Source organism: Gopherus flavomarginatus, chromosome 2 (assembly GCF_025201925.1).
Source record: "Gopherus flavomarginatus isolate rGopFla2 chromosome 2, rGopFla2.mat.asm, whole genome shotgun sequence".
Classification (NCBI taxonomy): Eukaryota; Metazoa; Chordata; order Testudines; family Testudinidae; genus Gopherus; species Gopherus flavomarginatus.
Window position 1 is genome coordinate 264,900,097 of NC_066618.1, and position 26,119 is coordinate 264,926,215.

At 38.5% G+C, this 26,119-nt stretch overlaps 1 protein-coding gene across 45 annotated transcripts in view; it reads left to right on the forward strand.

The window, feature by feature from the left end:
• Nucleotides 1-26,119, forward strand: part of RIMS2 (regulating synaptic membrane exocytosis 2) — an 885,358-nt gene that overhangs the window by 500,459 nt on the left and 358,780 nt on the right. For 26 of the 45 annotated variants that reach the window (XM_050940560.1, XM_050940517.1, XM_050940515.1 and 23 more), the window contains 4 exons: nucleotides 1,761-1,808; nucleotides 12,039-12,169; nucleotides 14,971-15,142; nucleotides 15,768-15,921. The exons of 1 other annotated variant lie outside the window; for it this stretch is intronic. In XM_050940560.1, coding sequence (XP_050796517.1) covers nucleotides 1,761-1,808; nucleotides 12,039-12,169; nucleotides 14,971-15,142; nucleotides 15,768-15,921 — 505 coding nt within the window. The remainder of the gene's footprint in view (nucleotides 1-1,760; nucleotides 1,809-12,038; nucleotides 12,170-14,970; nucleotides 15,143-15,767; nucleotides 15,922-26,119) is intronic. 18 more of the 45 variants (XM_050940563.1, XM_050940562.1, XM_050940561.1 and 15 more) reach the window with 1 other exon arrangement.

Here is a 26,119-nt window from a genome sequence, read left to right on the forward strand (position 1 = left end):
CTGCAGTGAGTGAGAGTTGAGGATGTTCAGTTAATTGCAGGGGCAATTCAATCTCTTAGGATTGTGACCTGTCTGTGAGGCTAAAGACATTGGAGCAGACCTGTAATAGAGGAACTCTGTATTTTTTTTTTTAAGTTGTTACTATATAGGACTATCATGAAGACCTTGAAATCCTATTTTTTCCTTTGGAGACAGATTCTGACAAATTCACTCAGATTGGGCTAGATAGTAACTTTACAGTCTATCTTGGATGAGGGACAGTATGCAGCTGTGCCACTGCAGGAGCAGACCACGGGACAAACTGTGACAGAGGGTATGTCAACACTGGAGCTGGAGGTGTAATTTCCAGCTCAGCTAGATGTATGTGCACTAGCTTTGATTGAACTAGTGTGCTAAAAATACAAGTGGCATGGGTGGCAGTATGGGCTAGCCTCCCAAGTAAATACCCAGTCTCCTGACTGGGTTTGTACATGGGGAGTAAAAACCTAGTATCCCACCGCTCATGTTGCCATTTCAATTTTTAGCGCGGCAGCTCAACCAAAGCTAGTGTGTGTGAATCTATCCATGCTGCAAATTACACCTCCAGCTCCAGTGTAGATGTACCCTGAGAGAGTCACAAACTCCTCTTAGACTCCCCCTTGCTTTGGTGTGAGTTTCTTCTCCCTTATTCCAGCAAGAAAAGTCACCTCCCACTTCCTGCCCCTCTCCACACCTCTGCCCTTACAGGAGGGAGTGCTGGGCAAGTAGTCCCTTCTTTCTTCACCTTGTGGTAGAGCAACAGTCTTAGCTGGGCCAATCAATGAACGGTGGTGCTGAAACAATTTTTATAGCGGGGATGCTGAGAGCCATTGAACCAAACTGTAAACCCTGTATATGATGGAAACCACTTCAAGCCAGAGGGTGCAGCAGCACCCCTACTTCCAGCACCTATGCTGGTGGAGTGAATGGGACTTTCTTACTTCCTTGCCCAGCCGTATCTCGCCTATTGGATAATACCTTACTCTGTCAATAGTCACACTGAAATCCTTGGGATTACCTGTAGAGGAAGGTATGAATAAGGTGACAGAATGGTCAAATTGTACAGAGTGTGATTCCTAACTATTGCTACGTTTTTCAGGACTCATTTCATGCAAAAGTTTTCTATATACACTGTATGTCATTCCTGTTATGATTGGTAGGGAATGGAAATACATTATCACACCTTTTTCCCACTGCTAATATCCAACTGCTCCACCTTCAGTTTAATGGTTGCTACAGAGTGTATGAGGGCTGCTGGTACAAATACTACTTTAAACTGTGGAAAAGGGGACTAAAACCTGGCATTGCTGTATTAGTTTCTAGCCTCTCAGTGCACACTTTAAGCTTTCTGACAGAGATATTCAGGCTGAATTAATATTTTCTATTCCACTTTTAATTCCCACTGTACTCATTTTTTGCTTTTAGTTAAGATTATTTCTTAATTTGTTGAAAGTGTAATCAAAGTAGACAAACATACAGGATGAAATCCTGGCTTTGTTGAAGTCAATGTCAAAACTTCCATTGACTTCAATGGGGCCAGAATTTCACCACAGAGTTTTCACATGCTTCAGTAACAGATGTGCAGATTTAAATTATGCACTGCATTAAAATAGTTTGTTCTGGATAACTATGTCTTTGGTGTAAAACTGTGTGTATTTGTTTTTACTTTTGGTCTTTTAGTTTCCAGTGTGTTGTCTTTTTTGGTTTTGTTTTATGGCTTTTTCTTTAATTTTGCTTACCAGAGCCAAAGCCTTAGTAGAAGAACAACGCCTTTTGTTCCTAGGGTTCAGGTAAAGGCCTCATCTGCCTGACAGAAACTAAAGTTGTGTTTTTTTCTTTTGTTCATTTTGGAAAATGCATAGTAGGAAAACGTTATGTTTTGGTCCATTTTCCCATTGTTTTTAATGTGTTGCTTCAAACCATATTAACAAGTTTCATATCATCTTGTGAGCAGCTTGTAAAATTCTGCATGGGGGTTAAATATTAAATTAAAATTTAAAGAGACAATAAGCTTTAGTTTTGCTACTTTTGTGATATATATATAAACTAACACAGGTTTCAGCAGTGATAATGGCTATGTGTTCTACATACATACATAATACATACATACATACATACATATTTATATTGTACAAATAGTAAATAATCTTGTGCTGTGGATATTTGATCTCATTATACCAAGGTTGATGTCTCTTTAAATCATTCATGATCATTACTTAACACATACTTTTTTGCATTTTCCAATTAATAGTAGTTCCTTCAGTGGAAGATCGGCAAATAAATTTGTACCTTGTCTAAAGAAATGAATTTTGTGTATATTATACTCAATGCTTGCATTTTGAAAAGTAGGATGATTTAATCAAAACCTGATTTAAGTAAAAAATAATTTCTGTCTGCCTCTTATCATTGAGTTTATGGAGTTTTACGGTCCTATTTGGGTACAAGTTGTTTGCCTTTTTTCATTAGGAAACCCTTAAAGTACTGTAGATTAACTCAAATGTAGGTTGTACTAATATGTTACAACGCTTCTGTTGTTTTGCTGCATGGTTTTTTTAGTTTTTTGTATGTAGAATATTACCTGCTTTTGTTAAAAAATATTTTTATGGAAATGTTCATATTTTGTTTGAGAGTTGTATAGTTTTTTCTTATATTGCTCAATCACTGCCCAAGGAAAGGTGAAAATGAAAGGTTCCAAATGAAGAGTGAGATTTTTAATTTTCACAGTGAAACGGGGACATGATCATAGTATTAACTTGAAGGGAAACATATGAGATAGGTTAGACAGCAGAAAATGGTTTGTTAAAAGCCCAGGAAGGTTAAGTACCAGCCACTACCTTATGTATAATTTAAATAATTCATTTATGTTTCTCTTCTGCTTAGATATTTTTTAAAAGAAACTTGAATTAGCAATTTCATCTGACAAGCAAGTACTCAACTGAAAAGCAAAAATCATCCTAAATTCCATTGTTTTATGAAGTATTATAATTTAGAAGGGTCATGTGGTAGCCCATCATTTTTAATTACATTAAATATGACAAAAATCCTGATATAAATCCCATTTAAAATAATTTATTTCATTAAAGAATGAAAAGTATCTTCATTTGCTCAAATGATTGTGTTACTCATGATTAAGAGAGTAAAAATAACAATAATTCTGTATAAGGCATACACAGGAAATGACATGAGTGTGTAAGGAATAAACATCTCCAACACTGATTATTTATTACAGTTCTACTAATTAAGGGCTCTATTCAAATGAAATTTTATTTTTGCCCATTGTACACAGAGCCTTTACAGACCTCTCTGCGTAGTCTTCTACAGAGTATAATTCTGGTCAAAGAGTCAAATGTTGCTTGGCATGGTTCTCAGGAAGCTCATACTCATGGCTTTGACAACATTATCCTAACTAGCATGAGAGACAAAGTCATGCCTCCCAATATGCACGTATTCAGTAGGAAGGTAGATGGATTAATCGGGATTAGTGTACAGACCTCAGGGATGTTCACACATCACTGTCGATACCTATTCATTTAATCATTCTGAAAGATAGTGTGTGCCTCTGATTCCACTGTCAGCTTCCCCACTGTTCACCCACACCCTCCCACCTCTCACCATCACCACCACACTCCTTCTCTATCCCCTGAGTCCCTGGGTATTTTTTTAAGCTTCACTTCTACTTCGATGTATTCCATACATGGGTATGTATGTTATGTATGCACACCATGCACCTGAGTCTGGAACAACTCAGGCTTTGGGAGTCTGTTGCCACCAACAGGAAGGAGTGAGTTCCAAGACCTGGAGTGATGTTGAGCAGACTGAGCTGCTGTTACTCCTGTGGGGCTTAGATACCGACTTTGGGAATTACCAGATCAGTCCCTCTCTTGTGGATTGGCTGGAGCCCAGCACAGAAATGGCTTATCACCTTACACTAACAGCCTCAGATAGTGAGCAGAGCCCCTCTAAACATGAGCTCCAGAGCTGAGTTAAAACTTGTAAGCCTGAGAAATCCTATCCTAAGAATAGGGACATGAACATAGACATATGGTCATATCTCTACCTAGATATGCCTCTAATAGAAAGGATCCCTCCCTTTCTTGGTCAAAATTGGGCGAGTCCTCACATGCAGGTTCTAAAGAATTAGGTCCTCAGAAAACTGTCCAAGAAGTAAAGATCAGAGGAAGAAGATCTGAGGGTATTGGCTCTGGTGCCACCCCACAAACCTAATGAGCAGTACCCAGCGGTTCTGTCTGGGAGTTCAATGCTGGAACTCTATCCAACAGCACCAACTGTGTGGGATCCCCTGAACACTAGATCTTCAGATGACTCAGATCCACTGGTACCCTCCTCAGGAGCCCTTCAAACACCAAAAAGGACCAAAGCCTTTGTGAGGTTCATGTCTATTTAAGAGCTAATCTGCTACTCAGCTCAGTCTCCGGTTTCATTTTTGATTTTTAGCAGCTCTCCTTCCTAGTTAGACATGCTGGACCAGCATGGGTGTTTACTTCAATAAAAAATCATTTATCTCATGCATGGGCTTCTGACTCCTGCATGAGAACCCTAAAGAACACAACATGGTAGCAGAAGTGGTTGGACATACATGTTGGATCATGTGGTGTGAACACTGATGAAAAGAAAATGGAGCAACTAAGGGTTCCAGGGAAGCAGCAACTCTCCAGGCATGCAGTGAGCAACTGAAGGAGTTTTGAGCAGCAACTCAGCCTTTACATGCAGGTTAGTGGAGTCACTGAGGAGCCATGTAAGCAAAAGGTACTCTTTCTAAATATAGTGGGGCCTGAGGAGCTATATGTCTATAATAGTCTGTACTTGACCCAAGCAGAGCAGGCTGATTATTATCTTCTTTGAGAGATATCAATTTCATATGTGGTCACAAAAAGAGGGAGAATCGTTTGAGGAATTTGTAAAGGATCTCAGACTGTTGAGTCGAATATGTAATTTCAGAGGACTCACAGATTCCCTAGTTAGAGCTCAGGTAATCATGGGGATCAGAGTTGCAGCTCAGAAAAAGATTGCTGGAGGATCCTGATCTCAAGATAGAAAAAGCAATCATCGTCTGCCAAGCAACAGACCAGGCTGAAGCTTTTGGAGGGAAAGCAAGGCACTGAAATAGTGGACAGGGTAACATATCCACAGATAAAAGAACAGAGATAGAACAGAAATTCCAGGGAGACATCTATGAAACACAACCAGAAAAAGTCTGGAGAAGACAGCATAAAGAGCTGTACATGCTGTGGTCACAGATATAGTCCGCAGCAGTGTCCCACCTTTTGACAATGTTGCAACAGATGTAAGAGGTGAAAAGTGTTATGCAAGAATTTGCAAACAAAAGGAGTGTGGGTCCAGAAAAAAACACAGTGTACATTTGTTGCACAGAAAGGAGGATCACTACAGTGCACGCAACAATGAAGAAGAACTTTTCATAGGAATAGGGGGGAGGGATAGTTCAGGGGTTTGAGCATTGGCCTACTAAACCCAGGGTTGTGAGTTCAATCCCTGAGGGGGCCATTAAGGGAACTGGGGTAAAAATCTGGGGATTGGTCCTGCTTGGAGCAGGGGGTTGGACTAGATGACCTCCTGAGGTCCCTTCCAACCCTAATAGTCTATGATTCTATGATTTTGCAAGAACTAACAGCATCAAATGACTGGACTATTATGCTGGAAACAAATGGAACCTCTGTGACTTTTGAATTGGACACTGGTGCACAAGCCAGTGTGTAGCAGACTCTATTATAATAGATCTGGAGGAAAAAAAACAAATGTTGACAGCAAGCAGATAACACTTACAGTGGAGTAATGATTCCTACTGTTGGTGAATGTGATCTTGAGAAAAGGTAAAAAATAAAAATGAAAAGATTAAGTTTGTGATAGTTGCAGGGAAATGTGCATCTATATTAGGGTTAAAGATGTGTACGGCGTAGCATGAGTACTGAAAAATGCAAAAGAAGGGCTAGAAATGTTCTATACTGTCCACAAATGAATACAGATAGAGTAAAATCCATGAAGGCTTGTGAAACATGCCAATGATACAGAGATAACCAAATAAAATGGCCTATGATGGTAAATGAAGACAATTTGTCACCCTGGACCAAAGTAGGCATGGGTCTGTTTACTTATGCTGACAAGAATTTATATATTGGTTCTGGATTATTATTCTCATTTTCCAGAAATAACAGGATTTGAGAACACTGAAGCAAAACATATTATTGTGAGTATCAAATCTATCTTTGCTAGACATGGCATACCAGAAGTGGTCATGTCAGCCAATGGACCACAATTTGATGGTTATGAGTTCTCATATTTTGCAAGAAAATCGAAGTTTAAGCACATTACATCTAGTCCAAGATGTCCACAATCTTACGGATCCATGCAAGAATCACACTGACCCTCCTCTCCCTTCCTTCTGACCCTTCATGTCAGAATCTCTGGAGGAGGAGTTTGAGCCAGATCCAATGAGTATGCCACCCTCCTCACTGTTGAGACAGTTGTTCCATCATCTCTCTCTCCACCCAATGACCATAGGCAGCACCAGGAGTTGTTGCAGAGGGTGGCTACTGAAGTCCAGATACCTCCTGAAGAGGTCCAGGACACACACCAGAGATTACTAAACACCCTCCAGCCTTCTAGCCTTTCAAAGGTGGCCTTTCCAGTTAAACAAGCACTGACATTTCGGTGTGACACACCCCTGCCTCTTGTGCCCCAAACTTGAAGAAAGCTGAGAAACAATATTTCATGCCAGCTAAAGGGGGCAGCATTTTTATTCATTCATCCAGCACTCAACTCCATAGTTGTGCGAGTGGCTACAGAAAGGTCCAGAAGCAGTTCTCCAAGACTACTCCTACTGATAAAGGTGTTAAATTCTTCAACCTTTTGAGTAGGAAAGTATTCGCAGTCTAATCTCCAATTTATAGTTAAGTACCAGGCATTGCTAGCAAAATACAATTTCCTGAATTATGCCAAATTTGCAGACTTTAAGGACAGACTTCCCCAGGTAGACAGGGCCCAGTTTCAAACCCTTATTGATGAAGGCAGGCTAGTGGTGAAGACATCTGGAAGAGGGCACTTGGTTGGGGGGCTTTCATGTAGACATTAACTCATTCCACAGAAGGTTATATATAGACATTCACCCATCCCATGGAAAGTTCTTCAGATTCCTCATTGAGGAGGACCAATTATAATTCAGAGTACTTCCATTTGGGCTAGCTGCAGCACTCAGAGGCTTCAAAAAAGTCCTTTAAGCAGTGGCAGCTTGGATAGGACAAAACAGTTTCACCATCTTTCCATATCTCGGTGACTGGCTCCTGACGGGCAGATCCAGCAGGGAAGTCCAGTCGGCAATAGCATTCCTACTCCATCTTTTCCTTAGGAGTCTGGTTCAACCATGAAAAGTCTACTTTAACCCCTACAAGTTTGATAGGAGGAACCCTGAACTCAACTATAGCAAGAGCCTATCTGCCTACCAAGAGATTCCATGTTATGAGTGACCTAATAAAACAGGTCACCCTCAGACCGTGGACCTCAGTCAGGGCTTGCCTTTCCCTTCCTCAGCCATGTGGCCTCATGCACCCACATTATACTATTTGTCAGGTTTCATCTAAGCTGCCTATATACTTGGCATTAGTTCATCTACTCACCAGAAAAAGACAACATCAATGCCAAAGTAACAATTCCATCAAGGTTTTGGCTTCTCTTGCCTGGTGGACAAAATTGGAGAAAGTTTGGGTGGGTATTTCTTTCCTCACACCTACACCTATAATCACAGATGTCTCCCTATGAGATTTTGGAGCTCATATGAACAATCACACTGCACAAGGCACCTGGGCTCCTTAAGAGTCCAATAGGCACTGCTTACTTAAAATTTCTGGTATGTGTGCATACACAGGGGTGGTATATAGATAGGGCCCACATATTTTGAAGAACTGCCAGTTTCACGTAAGTAACCTTCATTTATGTTCCCAACAATCAGATTTTTTGTTCATTATTAATTTTTTCACTGCAAAAAAAGCTTCCTGTTTCTCTTTTGCTGGCATCCTCCTCCTTGATCTGTGCTGGTTATACTGTTTTTGGAAAAGTACAAAATTGTATCTTGAACTCTGATGTATTCACACCTTTGTGTACCAGTTTAACTCCTAGTAAAGTTTTTTTAATGCATACCGAGTCCTGTTAGGCAATATTTTCCTGGGAAATTATATAGTCTTAAACATATTTCCCATTCACCATCTTTAATTAGCCTAACAGTGAGAATTGGCTGTGCACTCCTGTCCTTCCTTACTTTGCATTTTCAATTTGCCACACAAATATCAACGAGTTTAATCAAGTATAACAATGTATACACTGCCAATATATCAGTGCTGGCAAACAGGATGAGCCTGCTAGAGAAAACATTTATGTGTAGGTAGGCACCTTGAATAGCCATGATTTCCTGGCAGTTATGCCTTTAAACTAGGCTCAATCTAAGAACTTGTCTACACTACTGGCCAGATCAACAGGCAGCGATCGATTCAGTGGGGGTCGATTTATCGTGTCTAGTATATAAAAATAATTATAATGCATAAAATAATTGTGCACATTATATATAAAAGGAGAAAAAAAGCAAAGCTCAATACCACTAAGGTTGGTGGTGCTAACCATAGTCATCACAGAGCCAGAGTTTGTATGGCAAAGAATGCCAATAAAGCTTGCGGTCACCTTCAGCTGTGACCTCTGCATGCAGTTATGTGAGAATGCATCTCCCCACCTCAAGACATGTGCAGCAATGATTGGAACAAATCAGTGAAGAAGTCAAAGATACCAAAATGTTAACAGGTATAAATACATTTTGTTTTTACATCTGTAAGATACAACTGTCTATATAAAGTGTATAATATATTGTACACACAACATGTGCCCCTACCCAACATTAAAAGAACATTATTAAGGTTGCAAAGTCAAGCACTCAAAAATTTCAAATCCTGATCTGAAGACAGAATTATCCTGGGAATAGCTGTGGTGCTCATCACAATAATATCTGAGTGCTTCACAAACATTAATGAATTTATTTTCACACCAGCCCTGTGAAATGGAGGTGTGTGTGTGTGTGGGGGTGGCATTATCCCCATTTCACAGATGAGGAACTAAGGCACAAAGAGATTAAGGTCAAAATAATCCACTAGTTTGGGTGTCCACTTTAAGATGCCTAGTATGCCTGATTTTTCATACTACTTAGCATTATATAACAATTAATATGTTCAAAGCACAGCTCACATTTACTTCAGTTCCAGCTGTGAGTGCTCAGCCTTTCTATAATAAGACCATGGGTTCTCAAGTTGGGCACTTGTAGAACACAGAATTAGTGACCACCTATAAGAAGTTTGGTTTAAGTGATTTGCGCAGCATTGCATAGGATCTTGTTGACAAAGCAGGGATAGAATCCAGTTCCTGAGGGGAGTATTCAACTGCCTTAAAAATGAGACCCTCCATTTTCTTCCTGTAATTCCCTGCCTCATTCACTATAGACCTTCCAATTTCTGCAACAACAGAAGCAGGGATCATGCATTATGCTCATGGCTCCTTGTAAGATCTGTCTCTCCTTTCCCCCCACTTCTCCCAACCGCCCCAGTGGTTACCAGTCTCCTCTTCCAGATCCTGCCTCCCACTCTGCTCCTCATATAATCACAGTCTCAATCTCCCCACCCCAACCTCAACTCCTAGTCCCACTTTCCTTCTTCCCCATTCCAGCCTCCTTGTCCCAATCTGTTCCTGTAACCTGCCCCTCTCAGTCCTTCTCTTCTCCCTCAGCATTCCAATCAGGCAGCTTCCTCCTCCATGCTGCCTGGGCCCAGCAGAGGTCTCTTTGAGAACACATGCGAAACTGACTCCTTGCTCTCAGTTCTGATGCTTGGTCTGGCCTGCAGCAACCCAGAGCAGGGAAAATCCTGCTCAAGTGTGTTGGTGGTAGCAGCAGGGGCAATCCATATAGTACTCTTTGGTTAGGCCGGGGTGATATTGACAGTGCCCCCACCCGCAGAGCTCTCTGCTTGGGAGTGATGTGGTGAGGCAGAACCTCCCTAGTGACCTGTCTGTGAGTGGGTGGGGGTTCCAAGACATCTTTTCGGTCAGGGACAGCCCCTCTCAGAGCACTTTGCTGAAAGAGACACAGTGACTCCTCTAGTTGGATGATGAGAAGTGGGCACTTCACAACAGAGCCTACTGCATGTAGGATAGAGTAACACCTTTCCCAGGACTATCTGTTGAAGGGTGGGTGACTAAGGCCACCTTTGCTGTGGTGTTGTCAGTGCAGCCCTACCCACCCAGTTGTCCAACTTGAATGAACGTCAATCCTCAGTTTGGGGGAAGGTTGCTAGAGCCCTCTGAATTGGGTGGTTGGGAGAACAGCCCTCTAGAGCTCTCTGTGTGAGTTGAAGATGTTGAAGGTAGCACTGCTCCCTCCGTCTTCTGTTTGGAGTAGTCAGAGAGCCACCTAACTGGGAGTACAGAGGTGTCTCCACGAAGCTTCTTAGTGAGCTGGAGGCCCCCTCTTCCTCTGAAGAGAAATTTTAGAGGAAGTGGTAGTGGGGAACAGAGGCCTTCTCCTTCCTTTGAGCATCCATTTGAATATCACTGGCTGATGTTAGACACCATAGTCATGGACTGGGGAGGAGAGAGGCCCTGGTCTACCAGAAAATAAGTAGAGTGTTTGTGGTCATGTTCTACCAAACTCACTGAAGTACTGGGAACTACGGAAGCCTGAGCCAGCCTTTTGTGTTTTTGTCATATGACCTGAGAAGTGTGCCAGCTGCCAAGGCCTATCTCTGGTTGCCTGAAGACTAGGAGCTGTGGTGCTAGCTGAGGTGCCCCTTCACCTGGCCTAACCAAAGAGGGTGAGTTGGGATCAGCAGAGGTAGCGTCAGCCCCCAATCTCCTGCCCATTAAGAGTTGTGGTGGTGGCAGCTCCCATCACAAGATTTACCTCCGCTTTGATGTGTCTGTGCCTGGAAATGGGCAGCTATGGTGGGTGTGAGTGACAGGAATGAGTATTCCCCTCCCTGGCTTTAGTAGGTGCCACTAATAACTGCTGCTTCCTCTAAAACGTCTAGATCTTCTTCTGTCTGGAGCAGACTTCCTTGTACAGAGCCTGTCTGAATGATGTCACAGTGGTGTTATCACACTATCATGTGATACCCTGATTATTTTTAATACTTAATCCTGCTATGGATACACCATTTACCCCTGAAAGAGTGCAATGGTCTAATGTAGGTATGCCCTGTATGTGAGCAATATATATTTAGAAGCATAATGTTTAGGCTGGAATGTCTAAATAGCAGTTTGTTATGAACTTCTAATACCTGCAGTTACAAGGATACTCCATGGCTAATATAGCTCTGAGATTAATTAATAATAAATACAACTTGTACAGCTAAATAAAATATTTTTTGACCTGTTGGTTTCGTTATTATGCTGAGTTGGATTGAGGAGTGAATCATCATAATGAAACATTCACCCACCCTTTCACCTGTTTGTGGAAGCTCCTGAGAATTGAACATAAACATGCCTCCAAAATTATTCTGAATATCGTTTGAACAGATCCATAATGCCTATGGCTTCATTCCATAGTCTTTCCATCCCAACAGGATATGAAACATTCATTCATTTTGAATAGAGCCCTTAGAAATGGAAAAATATTTAAAGACCCCATGTCGCTAAATACCATACAGCGGAATCCAAAACTACAAAAGGAACATAATTTTAAACAGTTCACTACTTGGAAATCAATGAGAAGTAATATGCATATATATTTGTTTTTTTAATGAAATAACTTTTGCTACACATTGAAGTTATTACAGTGTATCATTTCATTTTTCTGCCTGACTACAATTTACAAAATGGAATACAAATTATCTATGTTTTAATAGTCAATAAAATCATCACAGTTGAGGGGTTGAAGAGTAAAATGCATATTGGGAGGAGGAATAGTGTGCTAGATGGTTAAAGAAATTAGCTGACTAATGCATATTTTCTCATTACAGATAAAGCTGTGGTATGACAAGGTTGGTCATCAGTTGATAGTCACAATATTGGGAGCAAAGGATCTTCCTTCAAGGGAAGATGGGAGGCCAAGGAATCCTTATGTTAAAATTTACTTTCTTCCAGACAGAAGGTAGGGTCAAGGGAAAAGTAAGGGATATGTTAGTAGAAGTTAAAATAGATATTCAGATAGCATGCAGAGTTGACAAGAGATTGCTAGCTAATACTGGTCATACATGAGATCTTATAGAATAGTCTTAAAGAATGGAATGTAGTGATTGAACATGTTGTATAACAGTGAAGAACGGGTTTTACATTTCTTTGAATACTATTTTCTGTTGATAAAATAATCTAACTGAAGTTAATTTGATTAACTATTAGGTGGAAAACTAAAGATAAACCCGTCTGCATTGCATGAGGAGCTGTTGTTTGCAAATTCTGTTGTTAATATTTTAAGGCCATATTATCTGGCAGGTTATTCGTGTGTAGGGGACAGGAAATTCCACAGATATAGACTCACTGAGTTTCTGACTGATAATTTCTTCAAGACATTCATTGTCCCCCTCCATCCCCATCCCCACAGCAAAACAGGAAGTGGGCTTGGCATCCAAAAACCATGAGTCTCAAATTATGGTACTGGCAAGTTAATTCTGATGAGGACCCAAACCTGTGACATGCTGAGAACCCTCAGCTCTAACTGTAGGCCCTTCTCACTACACAGTATTGATATTAACTTACACCAGTAATCCCCATGGCATTTAGGAGAAGATCGTGTGATGGGGCCTTTACCACCCCTGCTCCCTTTTATCTCAGTGCTTGATTCTGTGAATGTAGTTGTTTCCATTGGGTCAGAGGGAAGGGGAACAGTTAGAGGAGTCCCTCTGACTGGAACTGCTCATCTGTGTTTCCTCTGCTCTTGTTGGCAGAGGGGAACATTTGGCTTTATTTTGTGGTATGTTGTGAAATATAGCAGAGGTTTGCTGTAAATTGTGGAATCAGTATATAAAAAACTGATTGATGGAGCAATAGAATAATATGCATCTTTAAAATAAGTATTTTTACTGCATTTGTTTGTTATACTGTACATAAATGTTTCCCAGCCTGGAGATTCTGCCTTCCTATCCATCTCTCCTCAGCCTTGTCTGGGGCAGAGCCAGTTAACCTTAAATATTTAATTAGAAAGAATTGTCTAATCATGAAAGGTGCTAAGTACCTTCAGTTTCCATTGATTTCAATAGGAATTGAGGGTGCTCAACTCCTTGCAAGATTGCCCTTTTCATCTTCACCATATTCAGTATGGTAAAGTACCCTGAAATAGGATAAAATGGTGAAGTTAGTCGAAGAAGAATGGTTTATCCATTTTATGTCAACTTGGATACTGTGATATCTTTTATGTGTTCCTGTATTTCAAAAGCTTCTATACAAAAAGGTCCCGGTTAGGCCTCTTTACCTTAAAGGTTTTTAAACCATTGGCCTAATAAAATATACTGGTCTAGATCCTCAGCTCACGGAAATTGGCATAGTATCACTGAAGACAATGGAGTAGGCAAAGATCTGTGCAAGCTGGGGTTCAGATTCATGGTTTTATTATATTTATCTTGTCCACTTTTTTGAAGATCAGTATTCCCACCAATAATTTCTGTTTTCATAGGGTTAGATAATTAGAGCTTTTATCATGCAATGAAATATGAGCAGAAAGACCCCTGTACCCTAGGTTGGAAAAGGATGGTCAGGTGATGAAAAGAAGAAAAAAATCCCCAAATATAATATAAAATAAATAGAAATATATTATTAAAATAAAATAATGTGTACAATACCAATAATGATATATTTTGGAATTTTACTATGGTTTGGTAATGTTTTACAAGAAATACTTTGTGTTATTCTTTTTATTTTCTTTTATGTGAGGAATATCGAATTTTTCTTTTAATTATTCCTGGTATTTCCTCTCATATATAAAAGAAACAGCAGTTTGTCTTATTGAATTAGTTTTCTTCTGACAGCCAAATTGCTTTTTCTCTCCTCTGAAGAATAAACCTAGTAGGCTAAAATAAATCTCTTGTGCATGGAAAAGTAACCTGCTAGAGGAAAAGTGCAGTTAAACAACTCAAGTATTTAATTAGGTGAGCATGTGAAGCTCTGACTAAACAAATTTCACTGGAAAAACATGTCCAATATAACTTAGTTCTCTATGGTGAACAAATCTTGAGTGTTGAAATAGGCAATTAAAATTCTTTCTTTTAACAATATGGATAAAATTCAACTAGATAGTTAACATGTTGTTCCAACATCTAGCTGCTAGGAGTTTACAAATAACACAATTGTTATCCATATAATTAGTATGTTATACTTAGAGTATTTGCAAATGTGCCAGTATATTCATTATATTGTTAAAAATATATAAATTAATACCAGGGCTGGCTCCAGGGTTTTTGCCGCCCCAAGCAGGAAAAAAAAAAAAGCCGCGATCGTGAGCTGCAGCTCTACCGCTGCTGCTTCAGTCTTCAGTGGCAATTCAGCGGTTGGTTCTTCACTCTGAGAGGGACTGAGGGATCCACCGCTGAATTTCCGCTGAAGAGCCCAACGTGCCACCCCTCTCCATTGGCTGCCCCAAGCACTTGCTTGCTGGGCTGATGCCTGGAGCCAGCCCTTATTAGTACAGCAGTTGAATGATGCAAAAAAAAAAAGCAAGTTTTAAACTAATGAATTTTGTAAATACACTTCATGAATACAAAACTGTAAATTATGACCAGTCCCAGGTCCTAATCTTTTTTTCCATCAGAAACTCCTTATTCTGATGTCCTTCTGGTTTATTGTTAGTCTTTCAAACTACACACAGATTACCACTGTTCTAAGACATCATGCATTTAACAAAATGCTTAGTACAATGTACTAGGTTTTGGAAGTCTTTAATGTTTAAATTGCTCTTTTCAGTGATAAAAACAAAAGAAGAACAAAAACAGTAAAGAAAACATTGGAACCCAAATGGAACCAAACATTCATTTATTCTCCAGTTCATCGAAGAGAATTTCGAGAACGAATGTTGGAGATTACCCTTTGGGACCAAGCACGAGTTCGTGAGGAAGAAAGTGAATTTTTAGGAGAGGTATTTGGAACTGTTTTGACTCTTCATAATCAATCAGTAGTTTGGGGACTTTGTCAATAGTACATGGATGAGTGATGATTTCCTTCGCTCTTGTGAATAAAATATTTTTATCTGATGTAAACAAAAAAGCTGACACTTTTGCACGTATTTGACTGCTTAATAGTAACTCTTCCTAAAAGTTACCTGAAATGTATTATGTAATATTGGTATCAGATACATTCTTTAATTGTTCTGTCTTAATAACAGCATGCACATAGTTTCAAAAAGTCATATTATTTGAGGATTGTTGATAATGGTCCAAATTTGTCCCTGGCATAACTTTACTGAAGATGTTGAAATATGATTGTTTATTAATTTGTCCCAAGATGTTTAGATACTGTTCAGATTGTTATTAAGTTGCTAAGGTTGCTGTTAAAGCTAGAAGTGTTTGTCTTATTTGGTGTCAAGATTTGTTACAAGTACTATATTCCTAAGTGTCTTGATGGCTCATTTTGAGTGAATGCAAGACCTCTTGAATTTCAAATGTGTATGTTTAACATTAAAAGAATGAATAGAATAAAATGTATAGAAATACCTATTTTAAAATAGTGTTCCACTGTAGCACCTGCCCTTGTTTCTTTTGTAGATTCTTATTGAGCTAGAGACAGCACTATTAGACGATGAACCTCACTGGTACAAACTTCAGACACATGATGTTTCCTCATTGCCACTTCCCCATCCCTCACCATATTTGCCACGCAGACAGCTACATGGTGAAAGCCCTACACGGAGGTTACAAAGTAGGTTATTAATATTACTAATGCCATGTGTATCTCATCTAAATTAGTGTGTACAGTATGTTACATTCTAAGCTAAAGATTTGTAAAAGCAGAAGTTGAGATTGTGTTTGTTTTTCATTGCCATTAATCAGTGCCTTTTGATTGCCAATGAGCATCTGAAATACTCAAAATGCTAATGCCGAATAGTGCATGACAATGCATTCTTTCTTAAAATATATGCGCCAGATCCTCAGCTGAAGGAAATTAATTTAGTCAATGAAATTATGCCACTTTTCACCATCTGAGGACCTTGTAATCTGCTTGTACACCCAAAGTGAAAGCACAGTAACTTTGTCTTCTAAACCTTTTTTTAAAAATGAAGCACAATGACTTGTACGTAACTTTGCATGTATTGACTTTAATACAATTGTTTATTACTGCCTTTTGATACTATCACTACAGTAAAAAGAGCATGTTCAACATTTTGTTAAATTCTGACAATTCTAAATTGTCAGACCATTTGCCATGCAAAAGTTTTTGTTTGATTTTGCAAGTAAAAGTGTGCTTCATAACTCTATTTTGCATAGTACAATATTAGAGGTCAATGGTAGGTTGAAGTAAATAGCAGAAGTGTTAACAAAAGAACTTACGCTGAGTTGGTAGAGGAAAATGTAATGGGTACTTAAGGCAGAAAATAAGTGGTATGACCAAATCTTGTTTAATTGCCTTCTTTCTTTTTACCATTTAAATTATTTTACTGAGTCAAGTATCAGAGGGGCAGCCATTTTAGTCTGGATCTGTAAAAAGCGACACAGAGTCCAGTGGCACCTTATAGATTAACAGAAGTATTGGACCATAAGCTTTTATGGGTGAATACCCACTTCATCAGACACATGTGGTCACTACATGCATCTGATGAAGTGGATATTCACCCACAAAAGCTTATGCTCCAATACTTCTGTTAGTCTATAAGGTGTCACAGGACTCATCGTCACTATTTATTGAGTCAGTGTTTCAAAGTTGTGCTTTGTGATTTACCCTTACAAAATTTCTGTAGGCATTGTAAAATATCCTTTGTAAGTCCTACAGATATTTTTGTAAAAAAATTTTTAAATCAATTTATAAGATTTTTTTTTTGTTCACGTTCTCTCTCTCCCTCCATGCACATATTTGCGTACCTTGAAAAGATAATTATTTTTTAAATTTTGTTTTTGACAATGGAGCCCAAACAATGTTCAGTATATTATAAAAGCCACATGGATTGTCCAGTAATTAAGCTCATAAACATAAGTATTTGTAATAGTTGTCTACTTTGAGGTTGTGCAGCTGATTATGAGAGGAATTGGAATGCTCCATATCATAATATTCTGAAATTGATAAACTATTGCATCAAGTTGTGATACATAACTTTCTACCAGTGAGATTATCATTATACTTAGTCAGATTTTCTTGTTCTGATTGACAGATGAGGCTCTCCTTTTCAATCCAGTATCCTCCTCAGTAGCTATGTTGTTGTTTTTGACAAATTCTTATGTTTTTTAACTATTTTGTTCCTTCTTCATTTCCTGCAGTTAATTTTTCTGTAAATTAAGAAAAAAAATTAAACTCAACTTTTCTGGTGTGCTAGAGTAGCTTTCTGTTTGGTATTTAGTTCATTTTTTCCCTAGCTTTCAGAAAATATTTAAACCCTGAGTAGCAAGCCATTGTGGATAACCATAACAGCTAATTGCTTTGTTTTGGGGGTGTAACCATGCCTCCGTGGGTCACAACTGAGAATACCATATTCAGGACAAACTGCTGAGAAATAGGGCAGATATACCCCAAAGTTCAAGGCTACCTCGGGGGGGCAAGTGGGCCAATTTGCCCCAGGCATCAGGCCCTGCAGGGGCCCCGGGAGCCGCTCCGGGTTTTCAGCGGCACTTCTGCGGTGGGCCCTTCGCTTGCGCCAGGTCTTCAGCAGCGCATCCTTCAGTTCAGCGGAAGACTCGGAGCGAGTGAAGGACCTGCCGCTGAAGTGCTGCTGATGCCTCGGAGTGCCGCCCGGTGAGTACAAGTTCCGCAAGCGGCGGAAAGAAAAAAACGCTGTGATCGGCGGCACTTAGGCTGCTCTACCACTGCCCCTTCAATCTTCGGCAGCAATTTGGCGGCGGGTCCTTCCCTCCGAGAGGGACCTGCTGCTGAATTGCTGCCAAAGGCCTGTCCCTGCCCCAGGCCCCCTGAATCCTCTGGCGGCCCTGCCAAAATTGGCTGTTATTCTCCCTTAAGATATATCAAACCAGCAACAAAGGTAAACTTCTGTTTCACCACATTGGTTAACAAGATGTTAGAACAGCAGTTTCCTTAGACATTCCAGTCCTTGCATCACCACCAAAAACACTAGACTTCAAGATAAGTGGTTCTTTACAACCAATTTCATCAAATGAAAGGTTCTTCTTATCCCAAAGGATCAGCCACACACCCAGGTCAATATATAACTCAGATCTTACCTAATAATCACGCTGTTGCCAATCTGTTATTATCTAAAATCTTAAGCTTGATTTATAAAAAGAAAGAAAGATGAGAGTTAAAATTGGTTAAAGGAATCAAATACATCCAGTAATTGCAAAGTTTTGGTTCAGGCTTGTAGCAATGATGGAATAAACTGCTGGCTTAAATCAAGTCTCTGTTTGCTTCCAAATCACTGGAAGGATCTCAGTCCCTTGGTTAGAATGTTCCCATTAGTATAAGTCCATAGTCCAGAGCTTTGAGCAGGAAAGAGGCAAAAAGAAGATGTTTCCAGGACCTTTTATAGCTTCTGCCATGTTGAGGGAAATCCATTGTTTCAAACAAAGCCCTCAACACAGCTAGTGGAAAATAACAGGTAAGAGGTGGAGTTTGGAGTCACATGGTCAACTCACATGTGTATGCCTAATTTTGCTTAGTCATATCAGGAAAGTCTATTAAGTGTAAATAGGTGTCTCTCATGGTCCATTGTGAGTTAAGTGTTCCTCAATGAGCCACTTAATTTGAATATTTCCTTCAAGATGTACAGGCTAAATACCTTGTGGGCATTACCCAAGGAGCAAACATTTGAAATCCAGGCATAAATCCAGGCATATTTATAACTTCAAATACAAAAATAATACATACATACAAATATCATAATCATATTCAGCAAATCATAGCCTTTCCATGGACACCTGACTTGACAATCTTTGTACAAGATTTGTTAAAATTATATCACAGTGGTAGCAACAATGATCTACATGGTCATTTTTAATCAGATAACGTCACGGGGAAGCTCATAATGATACTAGATTCAAGATTTGAGCAAATATATTGCCTCATACCTTCAGATCTAAGGGGTATATTCTGTATTCCTGGCCTCACTGGAACAATCTTGTAAGCCTGTATGAAAGCAAGTATGGAAAGCCTTATCAAAGGTTTCATGATGTCAAATGTTTGCTCTGGGTGGAGGTCAGGACTAGTGCAGAAATCCTTCTCCATTTCAATGTAGCTGTGACCCAGAGAAGTAGTTTAAAGCCAGAGAAGAAGTTTAAAGTGCTCATTATAATTGTTGGAACCTTCATACATTTCTCTTTATGACACAAGCCTGTCTAAATTTCAGTAATAATATGTGTGTCCAAATTGAGATGAGAAGCCCACTCAGAAGAATTTCAGAATCATGATCCCTCTCGTAGTCCAAACTTCTCCTCACTTTCCTAGACAGTATGTACTTCAAGATTTTAAAACCTAGTGTCCCATAAATTAGTCCCAATTTAAATTGACATAGTTTTGCAAGCACAGAAATACAGAACAATGACTTTTGGAACTGAAATTCTCCAGATTTGGGACTGGGAAAATGTCCAAACTGAAATTTATTATTCACTAGGAATTCTTATAGGAAAAGGACTATGTGATAACTAATACCATTGAGCAGTATTAAATCTCATGAGTTGTCCCTGCATCAGGAATTGGAAAATTATATATTTCTTGAACTGCAGTATGCCTGAATTAAATTTATTTGCCACATCTCCAAGTTTAAAATTATCAGTATCAGTTTCTTGCAGAAGAAAGTGGGAGAGCCATGAGAGTGCTTGGGGAACAGACTTGCGTATCCCTCTGACTTCACCGAGAAGAGAGTGTTTATATTCTACTAATAACACCATAATGGTGAAGAAATAAATGATTCCTCTTCTTTTTGTTGGAGGTTTCAAGAGATGATTCAGCTAAACTGAAGGCCTTACCATGTCTTTTGACTTATGAAGGTCTTACTGAATGTATGATAAAAAGTCTTCTGTATAATGGAATATGAATGGAGTTCTCAGATTATGAAACTTAATTTTGAGCAAAGAGATACTTGTAAAATCAAGTTTCTTAGACAGAAAATGTTATGTCTGGTGTCAGTGAATTCAACCTATAGGGCAACTGAGTTCCAAGCTTTAGTGACTATGATTTTATGAAGAGACAGTGATATTGTTTTAGATATGCAGATACCTTCCAAGTTGGTCTCAGAGTTCCACAACAATCAGTCATCTTGTTTATATTTTTTCTATTTCCTATGCTCTGTCCTGGTGTATTTCTACATGTGCAGACTTTTAAAAGTCCCTAGTGTTTGTTTTGGAGCAAACAAAATCCCTTAGAAAGTCAGTCCAGCTATTTTCTTTCATTTGGCACTTATTGCTTCAACTGTGTATTGCATAGTGAATCTTGCTTTCAGCTACCGGGCTTACAAAAACTGTTTCCAGGTTGAGACAAAAGTTGTTCAACCCTCCCACTTCCTATTTGTATTTTGGAACGACACTAAGTATATTATTGTTAGTTTGTAAATTAAGAGCGGTCTGAGTTCATGTATACAAAAGTTGTTGCTGTTAGAATATCTCATTCCTTATTTTAAAAATATAGGTATTTTTACCGTATTAGAGGTACTGTAACTCTCTCAAAAAAGATTTTGAATTACAAGGATATTTGTTTTTCTTTTCATATGCAGGCATATCTGGGCTTTATAGTCTCCAAATTAGTGTAGCTCTACCTTTAAAGGAGAGAAAATTACTTAATTTTTGTTCTCTGAAGGTAGTATAAAAGAATCGCCTACACTCACCCTCTTTCTTTTCTTGCTAGAGTTGGGGATATGGTATTTTACTTGTGGCACTTTCAATTCTCTTTTTAGCTTCAGTGAATTTTAGTGATCATGAAAACTGCCAGATTGACAGAAGAATGAAGAATGCATTTCTATATTTGTGCACAGCCTGTGGTGTAGAGCAAGCTTTCCACAGTACCCCATATGCTGGTTTGCAGTGGCCAACTCTAGCAAAGAGCAGTTCAGTTTCCATACCCATTTATTCCTCGATTATTTCTGAATAGACAGATTTTGTGACACAGACATGTCCACTAAGAATTAGTCTATCATTGATTTTCACTTATGTCACTGAACATACAACAGATGGTAACAAGTTTCAGTTATCTCCAGCCTGTGCTGGATTTGAATTGGTGCAGATGAAGGACTTTGTATTCTTAACCAATCCTCCCGCACTATCCAATTCCTGGACTTTCTATTGAGAAATGCAGTGCATTTTTTCTGGAGGTATCTTATATATACACATATAAATTACAGCTACTGCAAAACACTCAAATATACAATATTAAAAACATAAAAATGTATCTTCTTGTAGCCTTTCAGCCAAGGGAATTCATGATGCCATACTATTCAAATAACACTGTTTGGCTCTTATACAATGACTATGTTTTAAGCTTTTTCATATAGCATATAAGGTCTGTGGTAACGTAAAATGTCCATCTCACTGATCATAAGTGGATCATAAGTAGGGCTACATTTTTACTACAGCCTCAACCCAGCTTCCAATTATGCACCCTAAATCAGCTGTGCATAAAAATATCCAGGCACTTCTATAGTGTAACTGGGGAGTTATTTGCATTATTTTCCTTCTGACAACTGATTGTAGGCACAAAATTATAGGTAATTAAAAAAAATTGGCATTTACGCCCTGTAGTTGATCATTATACTGTGGTATTTGTGACATTTCTCATATAGGATGTAGAAAATAACACAAATTCCATGGAAAAGTTAATAAGTAAGGTACAGTAAATATTGTGGTATGGTATCACATTTATGCAATACAGCAGTTCAGACAAATGGAACTGAGGCAACCAGTAGTTCTACAATTTAAACTCAAGAGGTTGAGAGGCAAGTCTTCTGTACTGTGAGCCTGAAAATCTGGAAGGTTTTTCCTCTCTGTGTTTCCCAGGGTACATATGTAGTATTCTTCACATTGAAAAGCAAGATATATTTGTTTCACATTTTTCAATTATTTGCAGTTGTAGGTATGAGGAGTGGACAGTTTTTTATATTTGAGTCATGTGGGCTGATATTGAATAGTGGGTGAAGGTGTAAGATTATTGAATATTTTGAGGCACTAATTCTATACTAATTCTGCTTTGTTTATAGAGACATATGCCCTTTGTTTATTAAAACTTGTTTAAGATATTTTTAAAATAATTGAATTGTTGTTTATTTTTACTTAGTGTTAAAAAACCAACAGATTCAATTCTTACAGCTTTAGAACCACACTCTTCCCTGAATTATTGATCTGTTAACCACAGAGTGTGGGTTGATAACATTGATAATGGTGAGATGCCAAAAAAGAAGAATATGTACAAAACAGAATTTTTCAGTCCCTCTGGAACACATCTTCTCTAGCACTTTCACAGGAGTGGAAACCTACAGACATAAGGATACGTAATATGGCTGAGATCCTGAAGGAGAAAAGTTTTAGATTCTGAGCACTGTCACTAAGGGGAAAAATGAATTCATGTCAAACTGTGACCTTCAAAGAAAAACGTAGCAGTTTTCAGAAATAACAGCATTTGGAATTAACTGTGAGAACCAACAAATAATGGACAAACTGCATTATCCTGAAAAGGTGAAAGTGAATGTAACTGCCAAAACAATTAAAAAGCAGTATCTAGAAAATCAAATTAGAGTCCTTAAAATATCTGAAAATAAGAAAATTCCTAACTGGTTTTATTACATGAAGAATCTTATATTGTTTGTTCTTAGAATTAATGTCAATGAGGACCTCTTTTACCAACCTATATAATTCCAAAGTGAGATACTGAAAAGAACTCTGGTAAGAGAAAAATTCTGGTCGTCAGCATTTCGGGACAAAGACTGAATGCAGCATATGCAACAAAAGAAATCTCCATATAGTATATGAAAACAAAACATTTCTTTCCCAATTTTTAGCCTGATTAATTTGGATGAGAAGAAAAAATTTGGTATCCCTAAAAACTGTTCTAGATGAGGGTATACATTCTGCAGTTCTCTTCATGGCTAAGTGTTGGACAATTTACCAGGAGACAAGTTATCTTTTCTGGAGCTAAGCTTCAAATTTTACATTACTAGAAACCTTCAGGTCCAACCAGAAACATGGGGAATTTAACAAACTAGAAGACTCTGTTCACAGGTAACTAATCTAAAGAAGTTTCCTCTGCTAGTTAATTTCACTGACTGGATTGGAGATCCTGGATTCGGTTCTTTGAGTGTAGAGGCAATGCTTTTTCTCTATCTTCAGCAAAGTGGGGATGAATGGAATTTTATAATGAAGATTCAAGCCATCCCTCCTATTGCACTGTAATGTTAAAGTTTGCAAATCAGTAGTGTTGCAACTTGTGAAAAACAGGAGACTTGATTGTTATTGCTGAAATTTGAAAAGTTTAATAATAACTGAGATAAGTATTGCAACGTGTTTGCGATTTTACCCTGTGAAAACAGGGCTATTGTACATGTAGGCCCTGATCCTGCAATGAGATCCATGCTGGCAGAAACCCCATTGACTTCACTGAGATTCTGCACAGGCAGATGTCTGCTCACGTACATCTGACTGCTGGATCAGGACCTTACATATCATGTTTCCTGTACTGTGAATATGGAAAGCCAATAAAATAATTTTAAATCAGTGCCACCACCATCAAATTTAAGTTGAGGTAATTATAACCATTCTATCTCACCAGTCAGTAGCCATGGCGCACTTAATGGAGAGGCATATGATTTTTAAATATTATAATATGGAGCATTTTACGTGTATTTTACATGCAATACCACAGACCCACAAGTGGAGAATATATTACAGATATTTAACTCTAGTGAGCAAGAACAACTTTTTTCTTTCATACATTTTACATAATTTCCCCCTTTCTTTTGTGGAACACAGGCCTTGGGCATGTTATCTTGGTTTGCATGTATGAGTGTTTTGTTCATAGAATATTAATATCAATACCAGTATTATATTCTTATTATACATGGATATGTTATGAAATCCTTTAACCAAAAGGTATTTAACATGATACAGGGGTGTCTGAGAGCCTTTAAACTACCAATATTTTTCCTTCTGAAAGGATAACTTGTTTAGGCTATGAATTTTCTGCTGTTTTGGATAATTAAAAAGAGACTACAGTAAAGTGTGATTGAACCACAAAAACATTTGAAGGCCCAGCAAAAATTTCCAAAAGTAGTGAAAGGGAATTAGGGTATTTTTATAGTTCTCTAGGTCTGGCTACTTTATATAATCAAGTTAGTGAACTATTCTCCTCCCATAGTAATTTCATTCTGATTCAAGAGGGCCAAAAATGGAAATCACAAGAGAAAAAAAATGTTTTCATAGCAAATTAAACTATTTGGAGGCAAACTTTACTTTGCTAAACACCATATAAATAGCAGATTAGGTTGTCGTTTAAAAAGGTTTAAAAGTTTCTGGTTCCAGAAGGGGGCATTCTGTTCAGACTCTTGATATAATGATTATGCATAATAAATATATAATTGTATAATAATTTCTGGAAAAATGTTTAAAAGTTTAAAATTATTCTAATGTTACAGTTTCTATCATGTAACTATGTAAAGGCAAAAGTGGCTGCTCAATAGTCATAGGTGCAATATTGCAATGATCTCCACGTGGGCATAGGCCTGTGCCTTCCAGGAGATCTGCCTCTGTACAGCTCTTTGCAGAACTAAAGCCTTAGAAAGTCCATCCCTCTGTAATTACATCAAGGAACTTTGGTCCAGATTCACAAAAGTATTTAGGTGCCTAATTCTCTGCTGAAGGAATCAGTGAATACAGTGATTATGGGTCCCTGGAAACTATATTGTCTAGTGGAAAGAGAAGAGGGCTCTTTTAATTTTAATTATATTTACCAACAAAAAAAAATTGATAATAGAATTGCCATTTGTAGGTAGGTTAGTAGCATCATATACACTTTACACAGTGGGAAACTGAAGCTCACAGAGATTAAGTGACATGCCTTTGGGGGCACACTGATCTAGCAGATTACTGCTAAAACTAGTTGTCTGGCGACTGGGGTTCCAATTCTAGATTCTGACTCTGACATGCTGTGTGACCTTGGACAGATCACAGCCTCACTGAATTTCAGTTTCCTCATCTTTAAAAAGGGGGCAATTATATTTAACAACATTATAAAATTGTTGCAAAGTCTAAATAATATTAGTAAGTTGTTACTCATGCAAAATATTATTAGAGCCTCTTAATGGCCTAAGAGAACTCAAGACTTCCTGGCTTCCTACCATGTTCTCATTGCGTTGTGGAGACAGTAGCATCAGCTCCTTCTGTGGTAGCTTTACAAATCTGCTAATGCAAAAGTGACTTTTCACTTTTTTGCAAATAATCAAATAATGAATTTTGTCCCAAAAACTGAAGTTTAGGAAAATGTGTCCAATTGCATAAGAGTTAGAGACCTGTAAAAGAGACAAACTTTATTTAAAAGAGTCCACCAAACAAAGTAAATGTTTTAGTCTGCTGAGCTGTTAGGTGAGGAAGCATAGGAGGAATACAAATACTAAACTAAATCCTGCAAGCTGGTACCCCCATGAATAACTTTGTTCATGTCAGTAATCTCAGACTCAACAGGGCTATTGGGAGGAATGGAGTTATTCATCTATGTAAATGCTTGCAGAACTGGGGGCAGTGAGTTGGTGGAAGGAGGGGAAGATTGACAGAGACTTTATTTTTTGGTGTGGTAAATCAGGAACAGGACTTTTAGGTGCCAGCCCATAACAGCATGCAGAATTGCCACAAGTGAATGCTGCTGATAATATTCTGCTGGAGACGCCTTCAATTTGAAAGCACTGCACAATCACTTAAGGATAATAATTTATTGTTTTATTATATTTAAATTAACATCACTGAATATTATTTGAACAGACTGGTTG